The sequence below is a fragment of the Salvelinus namaycush genome, chromosome 15 (assembly GCF_016432855.1).
Source record: "Salvelinus namaycush isolate Seneca chromosome 15, SaNama_1.0, whole genome shotgun sequence".
Lineage (NCBI taxonomy): Eukaryota > Metazoa > Chordata > Actinopteri > Salmoniformes > Salmonidae > Salvelinus > Salvelinus namaycush.
The window spans coordinates 3,960,944-3,976,515 of NC_052321.1; the positions used below are offsets into that span (position 1 = coordinate 3,960,944).

A 15,572-nucleotide genomic window follows, 5' to 3' on the forward strand; every position below is an offset into this window, starting at 1 on the left:
TACTTATGAAAATGTCATATTTTAGGTTCAAATGTTTTTGTAGAAACCAGTTTTTGCTTTGTCATTATGGGTTATTGCTTTGTCATTATGGGTTATTGCTTTGTCATTATGGGTTATTGTGATGTCATTATGGGTTATTGTGATGTCATTATGGGTTATTGTGATGTCATTATGGGTTATTGTGTGTAGATTGATGAAGAAAAACGTAATCAATTTTAGAATAAGGCTGTAACGTAACAAAATGTGGATAAGTCAAGGGGTCTGAAAACTTTCCGAATGCACTGTATATACACAAAAGTATGTGGACACCCCTTCAAATTAGTGGATTTGGCTATTTCAGCCACACCCGTTGCTGACAGGTGTATAACATCTAGCACACAGCCATGCAATCTCCATAGTCAAACATTGGCAGTAGAATGGCCCGTACTGAAGAGCTCAGTGACTTTCAACGTGGCACAGTCATAGGATGCCACCTTTCCAACAAGTCAGTTTGTCAAATTTCTGCCCTGCTAGAGCTGCCTCGGTCAACTAAGTTCTGTTATTGTGAAGTGGAAACGTCTAGGAGCAACAACGGTTCAGCTGCGAAGTGGTAGGCCACACAAGCTCACAGAACGGAACCGGCGAGTGCTGAAAGCGCGTAAAAATAATCTGTCCTTGGTTGCAACTCACTACCGAGTTCCAAACTGCCTCTGGAAGTCATAATGATGATTACCTGATACAGTCGTTATTAACTAGAGGTACATGAGGGATAATGATTATTACCTGATATAGTCGTTATTAACTAGAGGTACACGAGGGATAATGATTATTACCTGATATAGTCGTTATTAACTAGAGGTACACGAGGGATAATGATTATTACCTGATATAGTTGGCTGACTTTCTCCTGGCACTTTATGTAGCCCTCGTAGTCTGCAAACACCTTGAAGCTGAAGAGAGAGACAGTCAATGCCAAGACCACCGACACACAGCAGCAGACAGTGAAGTAACTGTACCTACCGGTCGTGGTTGAAGAGCATGTTGGTGACGTCTTTGAAGAGCTCTGGTTGTTTGGGGCTGAAGAATCCTCCCTGAATCTGGTCAATGGCCTGCTTCAGTTCTGGGATGTTGTTGTAATACGTCATGGCATCGTAGCTTTAGGAGGAGAGAACAGAGTAGAAACAGGTCTCACAACAGACCTGGAATAATACGTCACACACGCTACAACAGGAAATGTTTTTTTTATTTTTATGAAGTAAACAATGCTAAAATGAACTATAAAGTCAGTGAAGTTTTGCGTCACCCAACTTGACGGTATTGTTGATCATGGTGTAACATTGCATACCGTGGAACCCATCGACACTGTATTAGATTGTGGAAAACCCTACCCATCTATGCCAAATTGTGTGTGGTCCCCCTCTACGTCCATCTGTGTGTGTCTGTGGTCCCCCTCTACGTCCATCTGTGTGTGTGTGTGTCAGTCAGTATGCGTTTGTCTGTGTGTGTGTTACCCCTGTACGTCCATCTGTGTGTGTGTGTGTGTGTGTGTGTGTGTGTCAGTCAGTTTGTGTCTGTCGGTCTGTGGTCCCCCTCTACATCCATCTGTGTGTGTATCTGTGGTCCCCCTCTACATCCATCTGTGTGTGTGTCTGTGGTCCCCCTCTACATCCATCTGTGTGTGTGTCTGTGGTCCCCCTCTACATCCATCTGTGTGTGTGTCTGTGGTCCCCCTCTACATCCATCTGTGTGTGTGTCTGTGGTCCCCCTCTACATACATCTGTGTGTGTGTGTGTCAGTATGCGTCTGTGTGTGTGTTACCCCTGTACGTCCATCTGTGTGTGTGTCAGTCAGTTTGTGTCTGTCGGTCTGTGGTCCCCCTCTACATCCATCTGTGTGTGTGTCTGTGGTCCCCCTCTACATCCATCTGTGTGTGTCTGTGGTCCCCCTCTACATCCATCTGTGTGCGTCTGTGGTCCCCCTCTACATCCATCTGTGTGTGTGTCTGTGGTCCCCCTCTACATCCATCTGTGTGTGTCTGTGGTCCCCCTCTACATCCATCTGTGTGTGTGTCTGTGGTCCCCCTCTACGTCCATCTGTGTGTGTGTCTGTGGTCCCCCTCTACGTCCATCTGTATGTGTGTCTGTGGTCCCCCTCTACATCCATCTGTATGTGTGTCTGTGGTCCCCCTCTACATCCATCTGTGTGTGTGTCTGTGGTCCCCCTCTACATCCATCTGTGTGTGTGTCTGTGGTCCCCCTCTACATCCATCTGTGTGTGTGTCTGTGGTCCCCCTCTACATCCATCTGTGTGTGTGTCTGTGGTCCCCCTCTACATCCATCTGTGTGTGTGTCTGTGGTCCCCCTCTACATCCATCTGTGTGTGTGTCTGTGGTCCCCCTCTACATCCATCTGTGTGTGTGTGTGTCAGTATGCGTCTGTGTGTTACCCCTGTACGTCCATCTGTGTGTGTGTGTGTGTGTCAGTCAGTATGCGTCTGTCTGTGTGTGTTACCCCTGTACGTCCATCTCTGCCACGTCCTCTACCCTCATGCCGAAGATGAACATGTTCTCCTCTCCAGCCTCCTCTGCCATCTCTACGTTGGCTCCGTCCATAGTGCCGATGGTGAGGGCGCCGTTCAGCATGAACTTCATGTTGCCAGTGCCTGACGCCTCCGTGCCAGCAGTGGAGATCTGCTCAGACAGGTCCGTGGCTGGGATGACTGTAGGGGGGAAATAGATGACAGAAAAACTGATCTCTCTAATACATGTATTTGTCTGTTTGTTGTGTTCCAGATGGCACCCTATTTGCTTTATAGGGCACTACTTCCCATAGGGCTCTGGTCAAAAGTAGGCCACTATATAGGGTATTAGAATGCCATTTGGGATGCACTTCGAGATACAAGGACAATGATGATACTTTCTCACTGAAAGATAGTTTTTTTTGGGGTGGGGGGGGGTCATGAGATGGTAAGCCATTATAAGGGGATCTTACGAAGTCTTATGAAGCATAATAACTGCTTCATAATGCATTATACCTGTCTGCTTTAACTAAAGTGTTACCATACCTTTCTCAGCCAGAGAGACCCAGGGGTTCTCCAGGTAGATATATAGTAGATAGATACAGTACCGTTCTCCAGGTAGATATATATAGTAGATATATATAGTAGATAGTACCTTTCTCAGCCAGGGAGACTCTGTAGTTCTCCAGGTAGATATATAGTAGATAGATACAGTACCTTTCTCTGGGTAGATATATATAGTAGATAGTACCTTTCTCAGCCAGGGAGACTCTGTAGTTCTCCAGGTAGATATATATAGTAGATAGTACCTTTCTCAGCCAGAGAGACTAGTTCTCCAGGTAGATATATAGTAGATAGATATATAGTAGATCGATATAGTAGATAGTACCTTTCTCAGCCAGGGAGACTCTGTAGTTCTCCAGGTAGATATATAGTAGATAGATATATAGTAGATCGATATAGTAGATAGTACCTTTCTCAGCCAGGGAGACTCTGTAGTTCTCCAGGTAGATATATAGTAGATAGATACAGTACCTTTCTCCTGGTAGATATATATAGTAGATAGTACCTTTCTCAGCCAGGGAGACTCTGTAGTTCTCCAGGTAGATGACCTTCAGTTTGCTGCCCACCACTGGGTCTTTGTTGACCACATGTCCGACGGCCGTGATCAGCTTAATGATCTTCTTGGCCATGTGATACCCTGGGGCAGCCTGTAGGGGGAGACGACGCTCTCAATCAAATCAAATGTATTTATAAAGCCCTTCTTACATCAGCTGATATCTCAAAGTGCTGTACAGAAACCCAGCCTAAAACTCCAAACAGCAAGCAATGCAGGTGTAGAAGCACGGTGCATGGTGAACGTGGCTAAAGATGGAAGACTTCAGAAATATGTTTATATATTTTATTTATAATTCTTATTTACAATGACGGCCTACCCCGGCCAAACCCGGTCGATGCTGGGCCAATAGCACGCCGCCCAATCACGGCCGGATGTGATACAGCATTATCGTCTTGAGTTTTTAAAACTACAGGTTTGCGATATGGTTAAATGTGCCAATAAATCAACACAATCTACTTTTTCGGGTTTTACAAATTGCAGGCGTCTTGAAGCTAAAATTGGGATCACGTATACTCTGCTACGGACCATATAAACAATCTGAAAGAGTAACACTCTGCTACGGACCATATAAACAATCTGAAAGAGTAACACTCTGCTACTGACCATATAAACAATCTGAAAGAGTAACACTCTGCTACTGACCATATAAACAATCTGAAAGAGTAACACTCTGCTACTGACCATATAAACAATCTAAAAGAGTAACACTCTGCTACGGACCATATAAACAATCTGAAAGAGTAACACAGAGCCACGTACGATACGGAGAACTAAACCAGGAATGTGTGGTAAGTACATGGGGGCCGCCAGCTTTATACACCTCAGCTGTTCTCCTTTAGGAGTCCCAAATGGCACCCTAAACTTTTTCCCTTTTATAGGGCTCTACTTCATACCGGGGCTCTACTCCAGACCGGGGGTCCATGGGGCTCTACTTCATACCGGGGCTCTACTCCAGACCGGGGGTCCATGGGGCTCTACTTCATACCGGGGCTCTACTTCAGACCGGGGGTCCACGGGGCTCTACTCCAGACCAGGGTCCACGGGGCTCTACTTCAGACCGGGGCTCTACTTCAGACCGGGGGTCCACGGGGCTCTACTTCAGACCGGGGCTCTACTCCAGACCGGGGGTCCACGGGGCTCTACTCCAGACCGGGGGTCCACGGGGCTCTACTCCAGACCGGGGGTCCACGGGGCTCTACTCCAGACCGGGGGTCCACGGGGCTCTACTTCAGACCAGGGTCCACGGGGCTCTACTTCAGACCAGGGTCCACGGGGCTCTACTTCAGACCAGGGTCCACGGGGCTCTACTTCAGACCAGGGCTCTACTTCAGACCAGGGTCCACAGGGCTCTACTTCAGACCAGGGTCCACAGGGGCTCTACTTCAGACCAGGGTCCACAGGGGCTCTACTTCAGACCAGGGCTCTACTTCAGACCAGGGTCCACGGGGCTCTACTTCAGACCAGGGTCCACGGGGCTCTACTTCAGACCAGGGTCCACGGGGCTCTACTTCAGACCAGGGCTCTACTTCAGACCAGGGTCCACAGGGCTCTACTTCAGACCAGGGTCCACAGGGGCTCTACTTCAGACCAGGGTCCACGGGGCTCTACTCCAGACCGGGGGTCCATGGGGCTCTACTCCAGACCGGGGGTCCACGGGGCTCTACTCCAGACCAGGGCTCTACTTCAGACCAGGGTCCATGGGGCTCTACTTCAGACCGGGGTTCCATGGGGCTCTACTTCAGACCAGGGCTCTACTTCAGACCAGGGTCCATGGGGCTCTACTTCAGACCAGGGTCCACGGGGCTCTACTTCAGACCAGGGTCCACGGGGCTCTACTTCAGACCAGGGTCCACGGGGCTCTACTTCAGACCAGGGCTCTACTTCAGACCAGGGTCCACAGGGCTCTACTTCAGACCAGGGTCCACAGGGGCTCTACTTCAGACCAGGGTCCACAGGGGCTCTACTTCAGACCAGGGCTCTACTTCAGACCAGGGTCCACGGGGCTCTACTTCAGACCAGGGTCCACGGGGCTCTACTTCAGACCAGGGTCCACGGGGCTCTACTTCAGACCAGGGCTCTACTTCAGACCAGGGTCCACAGGGCTCTACTTCAGACCAGGGTCCACAGGGGCTCTACTTCAGACCAGGGTCCACGGGGCTCTACTTCAGACCAGGGCTCTACTTCAGACCAGGGTCCACGGGGCTCTACTTCAGACCAGGGTCCACGGGGCTCTACTTCAGACCAGGGCTCCACGGGGCTCTACTTCAGACCAGGGTCCACGGGGCTCTACTTCAGACCAGGGTCCACGGGGCTCTACTTCAGACCATGCCTCTATTTCAGACCAGGGTCCACAGGGCTCTACTTCAGACCAGGGTCCACAGGGCTCTACTTCAGACCGGGGTCCACAGGGCTCTACTTCAGACCGGGGTTCCATGGGGCTCTACTTCAGACCGGGGTTCCATGGGGCTCTACTTCAGACCGGGGTTCCATGGGGCTCTACTTCAGACCGGGGGTCCACGGGGCTCTACTCCAGACCAGGGTCCACGGGGCTCTACTCCAGACCAGGGTCCATGGGGCTCTACTCCAGACCAGGGTCCATGGGGCTCTACTTCAGACCAGGGCTCTACTTCAGACCAGGGTCCACAGGGCTCTACTTCAGACCAGGGTCCACGGGGCTCTACTTCAGACCAGGGTCCACGGGGCTCTACTTCAGACCAGGGTCCACGGGGCTCTACAGACCAGGGCTCTACTTCAGACCGGGGTTCCATGGGGCTCTACTTCAGACCGGGGGACCACGGGGCTCTACTTCAGACCGGGGGACCACGGGGCTCTACTTCAGACCGGGGGACCACGGGGCTCTACTTCAGACCGGGGGACCACGGGGCTCTACTCCAGACCGGGGGTCCACGGGGCTCTACTCCAGACCAGGGGTCCACGGGGCTCTACTCCAGACCAGGGTCCACGGGGCTCTACTCCAGACCGGGGTCCACGGGGCTCTACTTCAGACCAGGGTCCACGGGGCTCTACTTCAGACCAGGGTCCACGGGGCTCTACTCCAGACCAGGGCTCTACTTCAGACCAGGGTCCACGGGGCTCTACTTCAGACCAGGGTCCACGGGGCTCTACTTCAGACCAGGGTCCACGGGGCTCTACTTCAGACCAGGGTCCACGGGGCTCTACTTCAGACCAGGGTCCACGGGGCTCTACTTCAGACCAGGGCTCTACTTCAGACCGGGGGTCCACAGGGCTCTACTTCAGACCGGGGGTCCACAGGGCTCTACTTCAGACCGGGGGTCCACAGGGCTCTACTTCAGACCGGGGGTCCACAGGGCTCTACTTCAGACCGGGGGTCCACGGGGCTCTACTTCAGACCGGGGTTCCACGGGGCTCTACTTCAGACCGGGGTTCCACGGGGCTCTACTCCAGACCGGGGTTCCATGGGGCTCTACTCCAGACCGGGGGTCCACGGGGCTCTACTCCAGACCAGGGGTCCACGGGGCTCTACTCCAGACCAGGGTCCATGGGGCTCTACTCCAGACCAGGGTCCATGGGGCTCTACTTCAGACCAGGGCTCTACTTCAGACCAGGGTCCACAGGGCTCTACTTCAGACCAGGGTCCACGGGGCTCTACTTCAGACCAGGGTCCACGGGGCTCTACTTCAGACCAGGGCTCTACTTCAGACCAGGGTCCACGGGGCTCTACTTCAGACCAGGGTCCACGGGGCTCTACTTCAGACCAGGGCTCTACTTCAGACCAGGGTCCATGGGGCTCTACTTCAGACCAGGGTCCACGGGGCTCTACTTCAGACCAGGGCTCTACTTCAGACCAGGGTCCACGGGGCTCTACTTCAGACCAGGGTCCACGGGGCTCTACTTCAGACCAGGGCTCTACTTCAGACCAGGGTCCACGGGGCTCTACTTCAGACCAGGGTCCACGGGGCTCTACTTCAGACCAGGGCTCTACTTCAGACCGGGGTCCACGGGGCTCTACTTCAGACCAGGGTCCACGGGGCTCTACTTCAGACCAGGGTCCACGGGGCTCTACTTCAGACCAGGGTCCACGGGGCTCTACTTCAGACCAGGGTCCACGGGGCTCTACTTCAGACCAGGGTCCACGGGGCTCTACTTCAGACCGGGGGTTCATGGGGTCCATAGGGCTCTGGTGAAACTTAGTGCACTATATAGGGAATAGGGTGCCATTTCAGACACAGCACTTTCATCCTCTCTCCTTGCCTCCCCTTTCTCCTTGCCTGCCCTCTCTCCTTGCCTGCCCTCTCTCCTTGCCTCCTTCTCAAAACCAATCTGAGGAGAAGATCCACAGTTCCTTCCTTAGAGCCTTCTCCTCCAATTCATTTGAAAAGGACGAGAGGAGAGAGTACGTGGGGAATCGTGGGAAGACTCATTGAGAAAGAGTCCTAGGCTGTTCAGGGAATGGGTTTTGAGTTGAGTGACTCACATACATACCTTACCACCAATGATCACAGTCCGGGGAACAAAAGGTGCTTTTGGGTTCTTCTTGATGCCTTCGAAAAACAAACAAACAAAATATTACTTGTTCACACTTTAAACAAGGTATTACATATTATAAATACTTAATGAAGCCTTAATAACCCTTTATAAGTGTTAGGATTTATGTTTATGCACTATAGCCCGCTACCATATTGTATGAAGATGAATATTGTTTTGTTACACACACACACACAAACAATACAGATGTATGTGTGTAAAGACTGACCAACATTGAGTGACAGGCCATAAAAGCTGTGGTCAATCTGGAGAGGGGAGGGGTGCATATCTCTAAGCCAACCAGGAAGGGTAGATTACTGGACAATACCATATTAGGAACTGTTTGAGTGTAGCATCGGGGAAGACACAAGACGGATCTAATCTACCCAACAACCAGATGTGGACAGCGGAGAGCACTAAGGGACTTGGACAAGTTCGAGTGCCAGCATAGGCTGAGCAAAGTTTGAACCGCGCTCAGCCTCTACTGTGATAGGCCAACAGACGCGTTGGAACTACGTCTGTCACGGTATAAGAACAGCTGTTTACGTACTTCCTGCCAGTTCCCTGTTCTACCCTGCGCGGTGATACAGCGAACCCGTATATACGAAAATTGCATTTACCATTTATCGCTTGAGTTTAATTAAAATATATTCGGTGACTCAATCACATTTTGTCCTGATACCAGATTTGAACTGACGCAAATCTCTTTCATAAGGCCTACATAGAAGCTTCACAAATCATTTATAAGCAGACGTCATTCTATAATCAAGGTGAATCCTGGTGAAAGCTATGATCCCTTATTGATGTCACTTGTTAAATCCACTTCTATCAGTGTAGATGAAGGGGAAGAGACAGGTTAAAGAAGGATTTTTAAGTGGTCTGTATAGGGGACAGGGTGCTGTGGTCTGTATAGGGGATAGGGTGCTGTGGTCTATATAGGGGACAGGGTGCTGTGGTCTGTATAGGGGACAGGGTGCTGTGGTCTATATAGGGGACAGGGTGCTGTGGTCTATATAGGGGACAGGGTGCTGTGGTCTATATAGGGGACAGGGTGCTGTGGTCTATATAGGGGACAGGGTGCTGTGGTCTATATAGGGGACAGGGTGCTGTGGTCTATATAGGGGACAGGGTGCTGTGGTCTATATAGGGGACAGGGTGCTGTGGTCTATATAGGGGACAGGGTGCTGTGGTCTGTATAGGGGACAGGGTGCTGTGGTCTATATAGGGGACAGGGTGCTGTGGTCTGTATAGGGGACAGGGTGCTGTGGTCTATATAGGGGACAGGGTGCTGTGGTCTGTATAGGGGACAGGGTGCTGTGGTCTATATAGGGGATAGGGTGTCCCTTGGTAAGGAAATTCAGAATGACGTACGGTTGTACATGGTGATAATATGAAGGCAGTTGAGGAGCTGGCGCTTGTACTCGTGAATCCTCTTCACGTGGACGTCGAACATGGAGGACGGGTCGATGTTCACCTTGTACTCTTTCTCCAGGTACTGGGAAAACTTTACCTTGTTGTCCTGTGCACACAAAATGCATAGATCACAACGGAAATGATTTGTAAAAGCTTTCTTGTGTTATTCTTGAGGACTTTATATGCAGTATAACTACTTATGCGGTTGAATTGTGTCTTTAAAATGTGAACAAAAACATGCCCCAACATGCCTTGTGTACCAAGGAACAAAATGGAATGGTGCAAACAATATTATGCCAATATTATTGTAAATATAACGAGTAGAACTCACAAATATGATCTGTTTCATGTTATGATCTGTTGCTAATTAATGATGGATCTGCTTCATGTTATGATCTGTTGCTAAATAAGTGGGAGGTTGATGTGGTAAGTCTTACCTGCTTGACATTAGAGACATCTCTAATGAAGGCATCATCATTGACCAGCTCATTGAGCTTCTGTAACTGACTGAGGTCTTTCACATATTCCTCCCCAATGGCCTAGAAACAAAGACAAAGTGCATGAACATGACATGGCAAATTAGAAAGAAAACAGAATAAGATAAAGCAACGGTCAAAGAGAGACAATGGTCAATAAAGATGCCAATTAAACCTCAGCGATTAGCTCAGCCAATCCCGGGTTACAGAGGAGGAGCCAGCGCCTAGGAGTGATGCCATTGGTCTTGTTCTGGAATTTATCCGGTTCTAATTCGCTGAAATCTCGGAACCTTTCAAAACAAAAAGGAAATATTTTCTAGAATCTAAAAAGAGTTATTGGAGAAAGAAGATTGAAGACAGGGCTGTGTTCAATCGGGCACACAGTAGAAAAACTGTTCAAAGCGGTTACAATGTAAAACAAAAAACAAACGTTTCTGATTGGATAATTACAGACAGAACTTCAAAGTCAGTTTCAGTGTTTTCTTCCGTTTTGTGCCTACTGAACACAACCTAGACAAGACCCATCTTACACATCATTCTTGATGATGTTGGAGTGTATCTCTGCAACTCCGTTGACGGCGTGAGATCCCACGATGCACAGATGGGCCATGTTGACCCTCTTGCCTCCGTCTTCCTCGATCAGAGACATCCTGCGTATCCTATCCAGGTCTCCTGGAAAGAGAGCTCCAATCCCCTGGAGCAACAGCAGAAACATTCAACCAGTCAGCTGGTCCCAATCTGCTCCACATCCCTCCTAAACGCTATGTAGTAAATCTGAACAGGCTGGACAGGTACAGTAGAAGCAGGGTACTGCTGTGGATTCCACCACAACTTCCATATTACACATCAACAAACGTGGATGAATTAGGGCCAAGAGGAGGAGTAGGGAGCTAATTGAGACGCTACGGCCGCCTACCCCCAGTGTCTACGGCCGCCTACCCCCAGTGTCTACGGCCGCCTACCCCCAGTGTCTACGGCCGCCTACCCCCAGTGTCTACGGCAGCCTACCCCCAGTGTCTACGGCAGCCTACCCCCAGTGTCTACGGCCGCCTACCCCCAGTGTCTACGGCCGCCTACCCCCAGTGTCTACTGTAACCGACCCCCAGTGTCTACTGTAACCGACCCCCAGTGTCTACTGTAACCGACCCCCAGTGTCTACGGTAACCGACCCCCAGTGTCTACGGTAACCGACCCCCAGTGTCTACGGTAACCGACCCCCAGTGTCTACGGTAACCGACCCCCAGTGTCTACGGTAACCGACCCCCAGTGTCTACGGTAACCGACCCCCAGTGTCTACGGTAACCGACCCCCAGTGTCTACGGTAACCGACCCCCAGTGTCTACGGTAACCGACCCCCAGTGTCTACGGTAACCGACCCCCAGTGTCTACGGTAACCTACCCCCAGTGTCTACGGTAACCTACCCCCAGTGTCTACGGTAACCTACCCCCAGTGTCTACGGTAACCTACCCCCAGTGTCTACGGTAACCGACCCCCAGTGTCTACGGTAACCGACCCCCAGTGTCTACGGTAACCGACCCCCAGTGTCTACGGTAACCGACCCCCGGTGTCTTTGAGTCTTGTAAGGGGGAACACATTTTAAGAGAAGTCATTTAACTATCAACATATTGACAATACGTACATCCAGGTGTCCCTGGTTGATCCTGTAGATGATCTGGAGGTGCCTGGGCAGCAGGGTTTCCAGCAGACCAACGGGCCAGCGCTCCAGAGCCTCAGGAAGCACCGTGTGGTTGGTGTATGCAAAGGTCCGCTTGGTAATGGCCCACGCCTGAGGAGAGACAGGTTCCACTAATACAGTAAACATTTCCTGAACATTCACATTAGGACTTATGACTGTTAGCCAAAGTTAGTTGTATTTTCATAAGAAATGTCTTTAATATCATAATAACAATGTACAATATAATATAATAATCTCTCTCTAACGCACAGTGTCCCAGTCAAGTTTCTCGACGTCCACAAAGACCCTCATGAGCTCTGGGATGGCCATCGCAGGATGAGTGTCATTCAGCTGGATGGCCACCTGTCAACACAATCAACCAAACAGATTTTTTTGTTGCGATTCAGACATCATAGAAAATCAATATTAGATCACAGGTAATCAATAAGTAACCTTCTCTGGGAAGCTGTCGAAAGACACCGGGCCGGTGGAGCCCTTCTTGGATATCTTGAAGCGTCGGATGATATCCTGGAGTGTGGCCGCCACCACAAAGTACTCCTGCTTTAGCCGCAGCTCCTTCCCTTCAAAGAACTACAACAATGAAGAAGGAGAGGCATCAAGAACTACAACCCCCACAAGAGGAGAGGAATCAAGAACTACAACAATGAAGGAGGAGGAATCAAGAACTACAACAATGAAGAAGGTGAGGAATCAAGAACTACAACAATGAAGGTGGAGGAATCAAGAACTACAACAATGAAGGTGGAGGAATCAAGAACTACAACAATGAAGAAGGTGAGGAATCAAGAACTACAACAATGAAGAAGGTGAGGAATCAAGAACTACAACAATGAAGAAGGTGAGGAATCAAGAACTACAACAATGAAGAAGGTGAGGAATCAAGAACTACAACAATGAAGAAGGTGAGGAATCAAGAACTACAACAATGAAGAAGGTGAGGAATCAAGAACTACAACAATGAAGAAGGTGAGGAATCAAGAACTACAACAATGAAGAAGGTGAGGAATCAAGAACTACAACAATGAAGAAGGTGAGGAATCAAGAACTACAACAATGAAGAAGGTGAGGAATCAAGAACTACAACAATGAAGAAGGTGAGGAATCAAGAACTACAACAATGAAGAAGGTGAGGAATCAAGAACTACAACAATGAAGAAGGTGAGGATTCAAGAACTACAACAATGAAGAAGGTGAGGATTCAAGAACTACAACAATGAAGAAGGTGAGGATTCAAGAACTACAACAATGAAGAAGGTGAGGAATCAAGAACTACAACAATGAAGAAGGTGAGGAATCAAGAACTACAACAATGAAGAAGGTGAGGAATCAAGAACTACAACAATGAAGAAGGTGAGGAATCAAGAACTACAACAATGAAGAAGGTGAGGATTCAAGAACTACAACAATGAAGAAGGTGAGGATTCAAGAACTACAACAATGAAGGTGAGGAATCAAGAACTACAACAATGAAGAAGGTGAGGATTCAAGAACTACAACAATGAAGGTGAGGAATCAAGAACTACAACAATGAAGAAGGTGAGGAATCAAGAACTACAACAATGAAGAAGGTGAGGAATCAAGAACTACAACAATGAAGAAGGTGAGGAATCAAGAACTACAACAATGAAGAAGGTGAGGAATCAAGAACTACAACAATGAAGAAGGTGAGGAATCAAGAACTACAACAATGAAGAAGGTGAGGAATCAAGAACTACAACAATGAAGAAGGTGAGGAATCAAGAACTACAACAATGAAGAAGGTGAGGAATCAAGAACTACAACCCCCACAAGAGGTGAGGAATCAAGAACTACAACCCCCACAAGAGGTGAGGAATCAAGAACTACAACAATGAAGAAGGTGAGGAATCAAGAACTACAACAATGAAGAAGGTGAGGAATCAAGAACTACAACAATGAAGAAGGTGAGGAATCAAGAACTACAACAATGAAGAAGGTGAGGATTCAAGAACTACAACAATGAAGAAGGTGAGGAATCAAGAACTACAACCCCCACAAGAGGAGAGGAATCAAGTCGTTAGGAACACACTAGCCCAGCATTTCCCAAACTCAGTCCTCGGGACCCCAAGTTGTGCACATTTAGGTTTTTGCCCTAACACTACACAGATGATTTAAATGATCAAAGCTTGATGATTAGTTGAATCAGCTGTGTAACACTAGGGCAAAACCCAAAAATGTGCACCCAGGGGGGGCCCCGGGACCGAGTTTGGGAAACCCTGTACTAGCCTGTCCTCAGATGTGTTTACGCTGTCTTTTAAACCCCTGCGGTCAATTCTATGCCAACGTCCATAGGAGTTGACTCTACAGCCAACAACACAAACAGATCTGGAACCAGGCTACAAATATACCAGCGTGTCAAAAATGCACTCACACCTACGTGGCCAATGTGGAACTTACATTATCGTTGGGGTAGAGGACACGAGAAATATTCTCTGCCAAATTCCTGTCCAGAACAGCTTGGATGTAATCTCCAACATTGACTGAGGAAAGATCATAGAATTACATATAGGGTTGCAAAATACCAGGAACTTCTCCAAAATTCCCTTGTTTTTCAGAAATCCTGATTGGAGGATTCCGAATATCCAGCTTATTTCCTGTTTTAGGGAATCTTTCATCGGGGATTTATGGAATACCTGGGAAGTTTAGTAAAGTTACCAGAAGTAGTTCAAGTTAGTTCCCCTCTAATCAGTGACAGATTTATACCTGGGACACCAGGTGGGTGCAATTATTATCAGGTAGAACAGAAAACCAGCAGGCTCCGGACCTCGTAGGGTCAGAGTTGAATAGGGTACCACAGTAGGAGTCATAATACCCATAAAACCTAGCAGTCAAAAAGGGAAATGGTTCCAATCGTTTTTCCACCATTCATTTTTCCCATAGGGGATAAAGTCTGAGTGCTCGCATCTGAAGTTAGGCTCCAAGCTAGCTCTGGTCCAGGGCGTTAATACGCACTAACACCCTGGACCAGAGCTAGCTCTGATTAGGCAGGGTTAAAAGGTAAAGTCATCATCCTCGCCACTAACAGTCCTTCAGGTTGAAGTCGTTGGGAGCTCTGGCAGACCACAGCCTCATGGTGTTGACTGTGTTGTTCATGTATCCAGGGATGGGCGTGTCATAGGGCATGGCCAGGACCACCTACAGAACACATTCAAGGCAAGGGAAGAATTAGGATTGAGATTAAAATGAACTAATTAATCTCAACACATCATAGAGATGCTGTACCTACAGGGTCACGCGGCAGGTAGCCTAGTGGTTAGAGCGTTGGACTAGTAACTGAAAGGTTGCTGGATCAAATCCACGAGCTGACAAGGTCTGTCGTTCTGCCCCTGAACAAGGCAACAAACCCTGTTAACACTGTTCCTAGGCCGTCATTGAAAATAAGAATTTGTTCTTAACTGACTTGCCAAGTTAAATAAAGGTAAAATAAAAAGTCAAGGGAAGAATTAGGATTGAGATTAAAATGAACTAATTAATCTCAACACATCATAGAGATGCTGTACCTACAGGGTCAAGGCAAGGGAAGAATTGGTAATACTTTTTAATTTCTATATCATAGTAAATATCAGTAACGCTTAACATAAGTCTTCTTATACTTGTGTAGTAACAATGTAATTGCGTAGTAACTGCTAGTAGTATTATTATTATTAGTGTGTTACTAATTAAATGTATTGTCATGACGTTGGGTTGGGGGTAGGTTTACGACAGTCATAAATACCTCTTTCCCCCTTTTTCTCTCTCCCCACTATAACTGATGTGACATAAGGAAACCCATGGGTTAACATAGAGATTCTGGGTAACATCAGAAGTTGGGGGAAATGAACTATATTCTGGTAATCCAACCAACTG

At 48.5% G+C, this 15,572-nt stretch overlaps 1 protein-coding gene across 1 annotated transcript in view; it reads right to left on the reverse strand.

Moving 5' to 3' along the window:
* Positions 1–15,572, reverse strand: part of pygl (phosphorylase, glycogen, liver) — a 32,908-nt gene that overhangs the window by 2,611 nt on the left and 14,725 nt on the right. Inside the window, exons 6-19 of the mRNA XM_039009216.1 lie at positions 14,750–14,861; positions 14,124–14,206; positions 12,141–12,278; positions 11,958–12,050; positions 11,652–11,798; positions 10,542–10,705; positions 10,187–10,301; positions 9,973–10,074; positions 9,494–9,641; positions 8,081–8,139; positions 3,566–3,707; positions 2,490–2,697; positions 1,000–1,134; positions 863–929 (exon numbers count right to left, since the gene is read on the reverse strand). Coding sequence (XP_038865144.1) covers positions 863–929; positions 1,000–1,134; positions 2,490–2,697; positions 3,566–3,707; positions 8,081–8,139; positions 9,494–9,641; positions 9,973–10,074; positions 10,187–10,301; positions 10,542–10,705; positions 11,652–11,798; positions 11,958–12,050; positions 12,141–12,278; positions 14,124–14,206; positions 14,750–14,861 — 1,713 coding nt within the window. The remainder of the gene's footprint in view (positions 1–862; positions 930–999; positions 1,135–2,489; positions 2,698–3,565; positions 3,708–8,080; positions 8,140–9,493; positions 9,642–9,972; positions 10,075–10,186; positions 10,302–10,541; positions 10,706–11,651; positions 11,799–11,957; positions 12,051–12,140; positions 12,279–14,123; positions 14,207–14,749; positions 14,862–15,572) is intronic.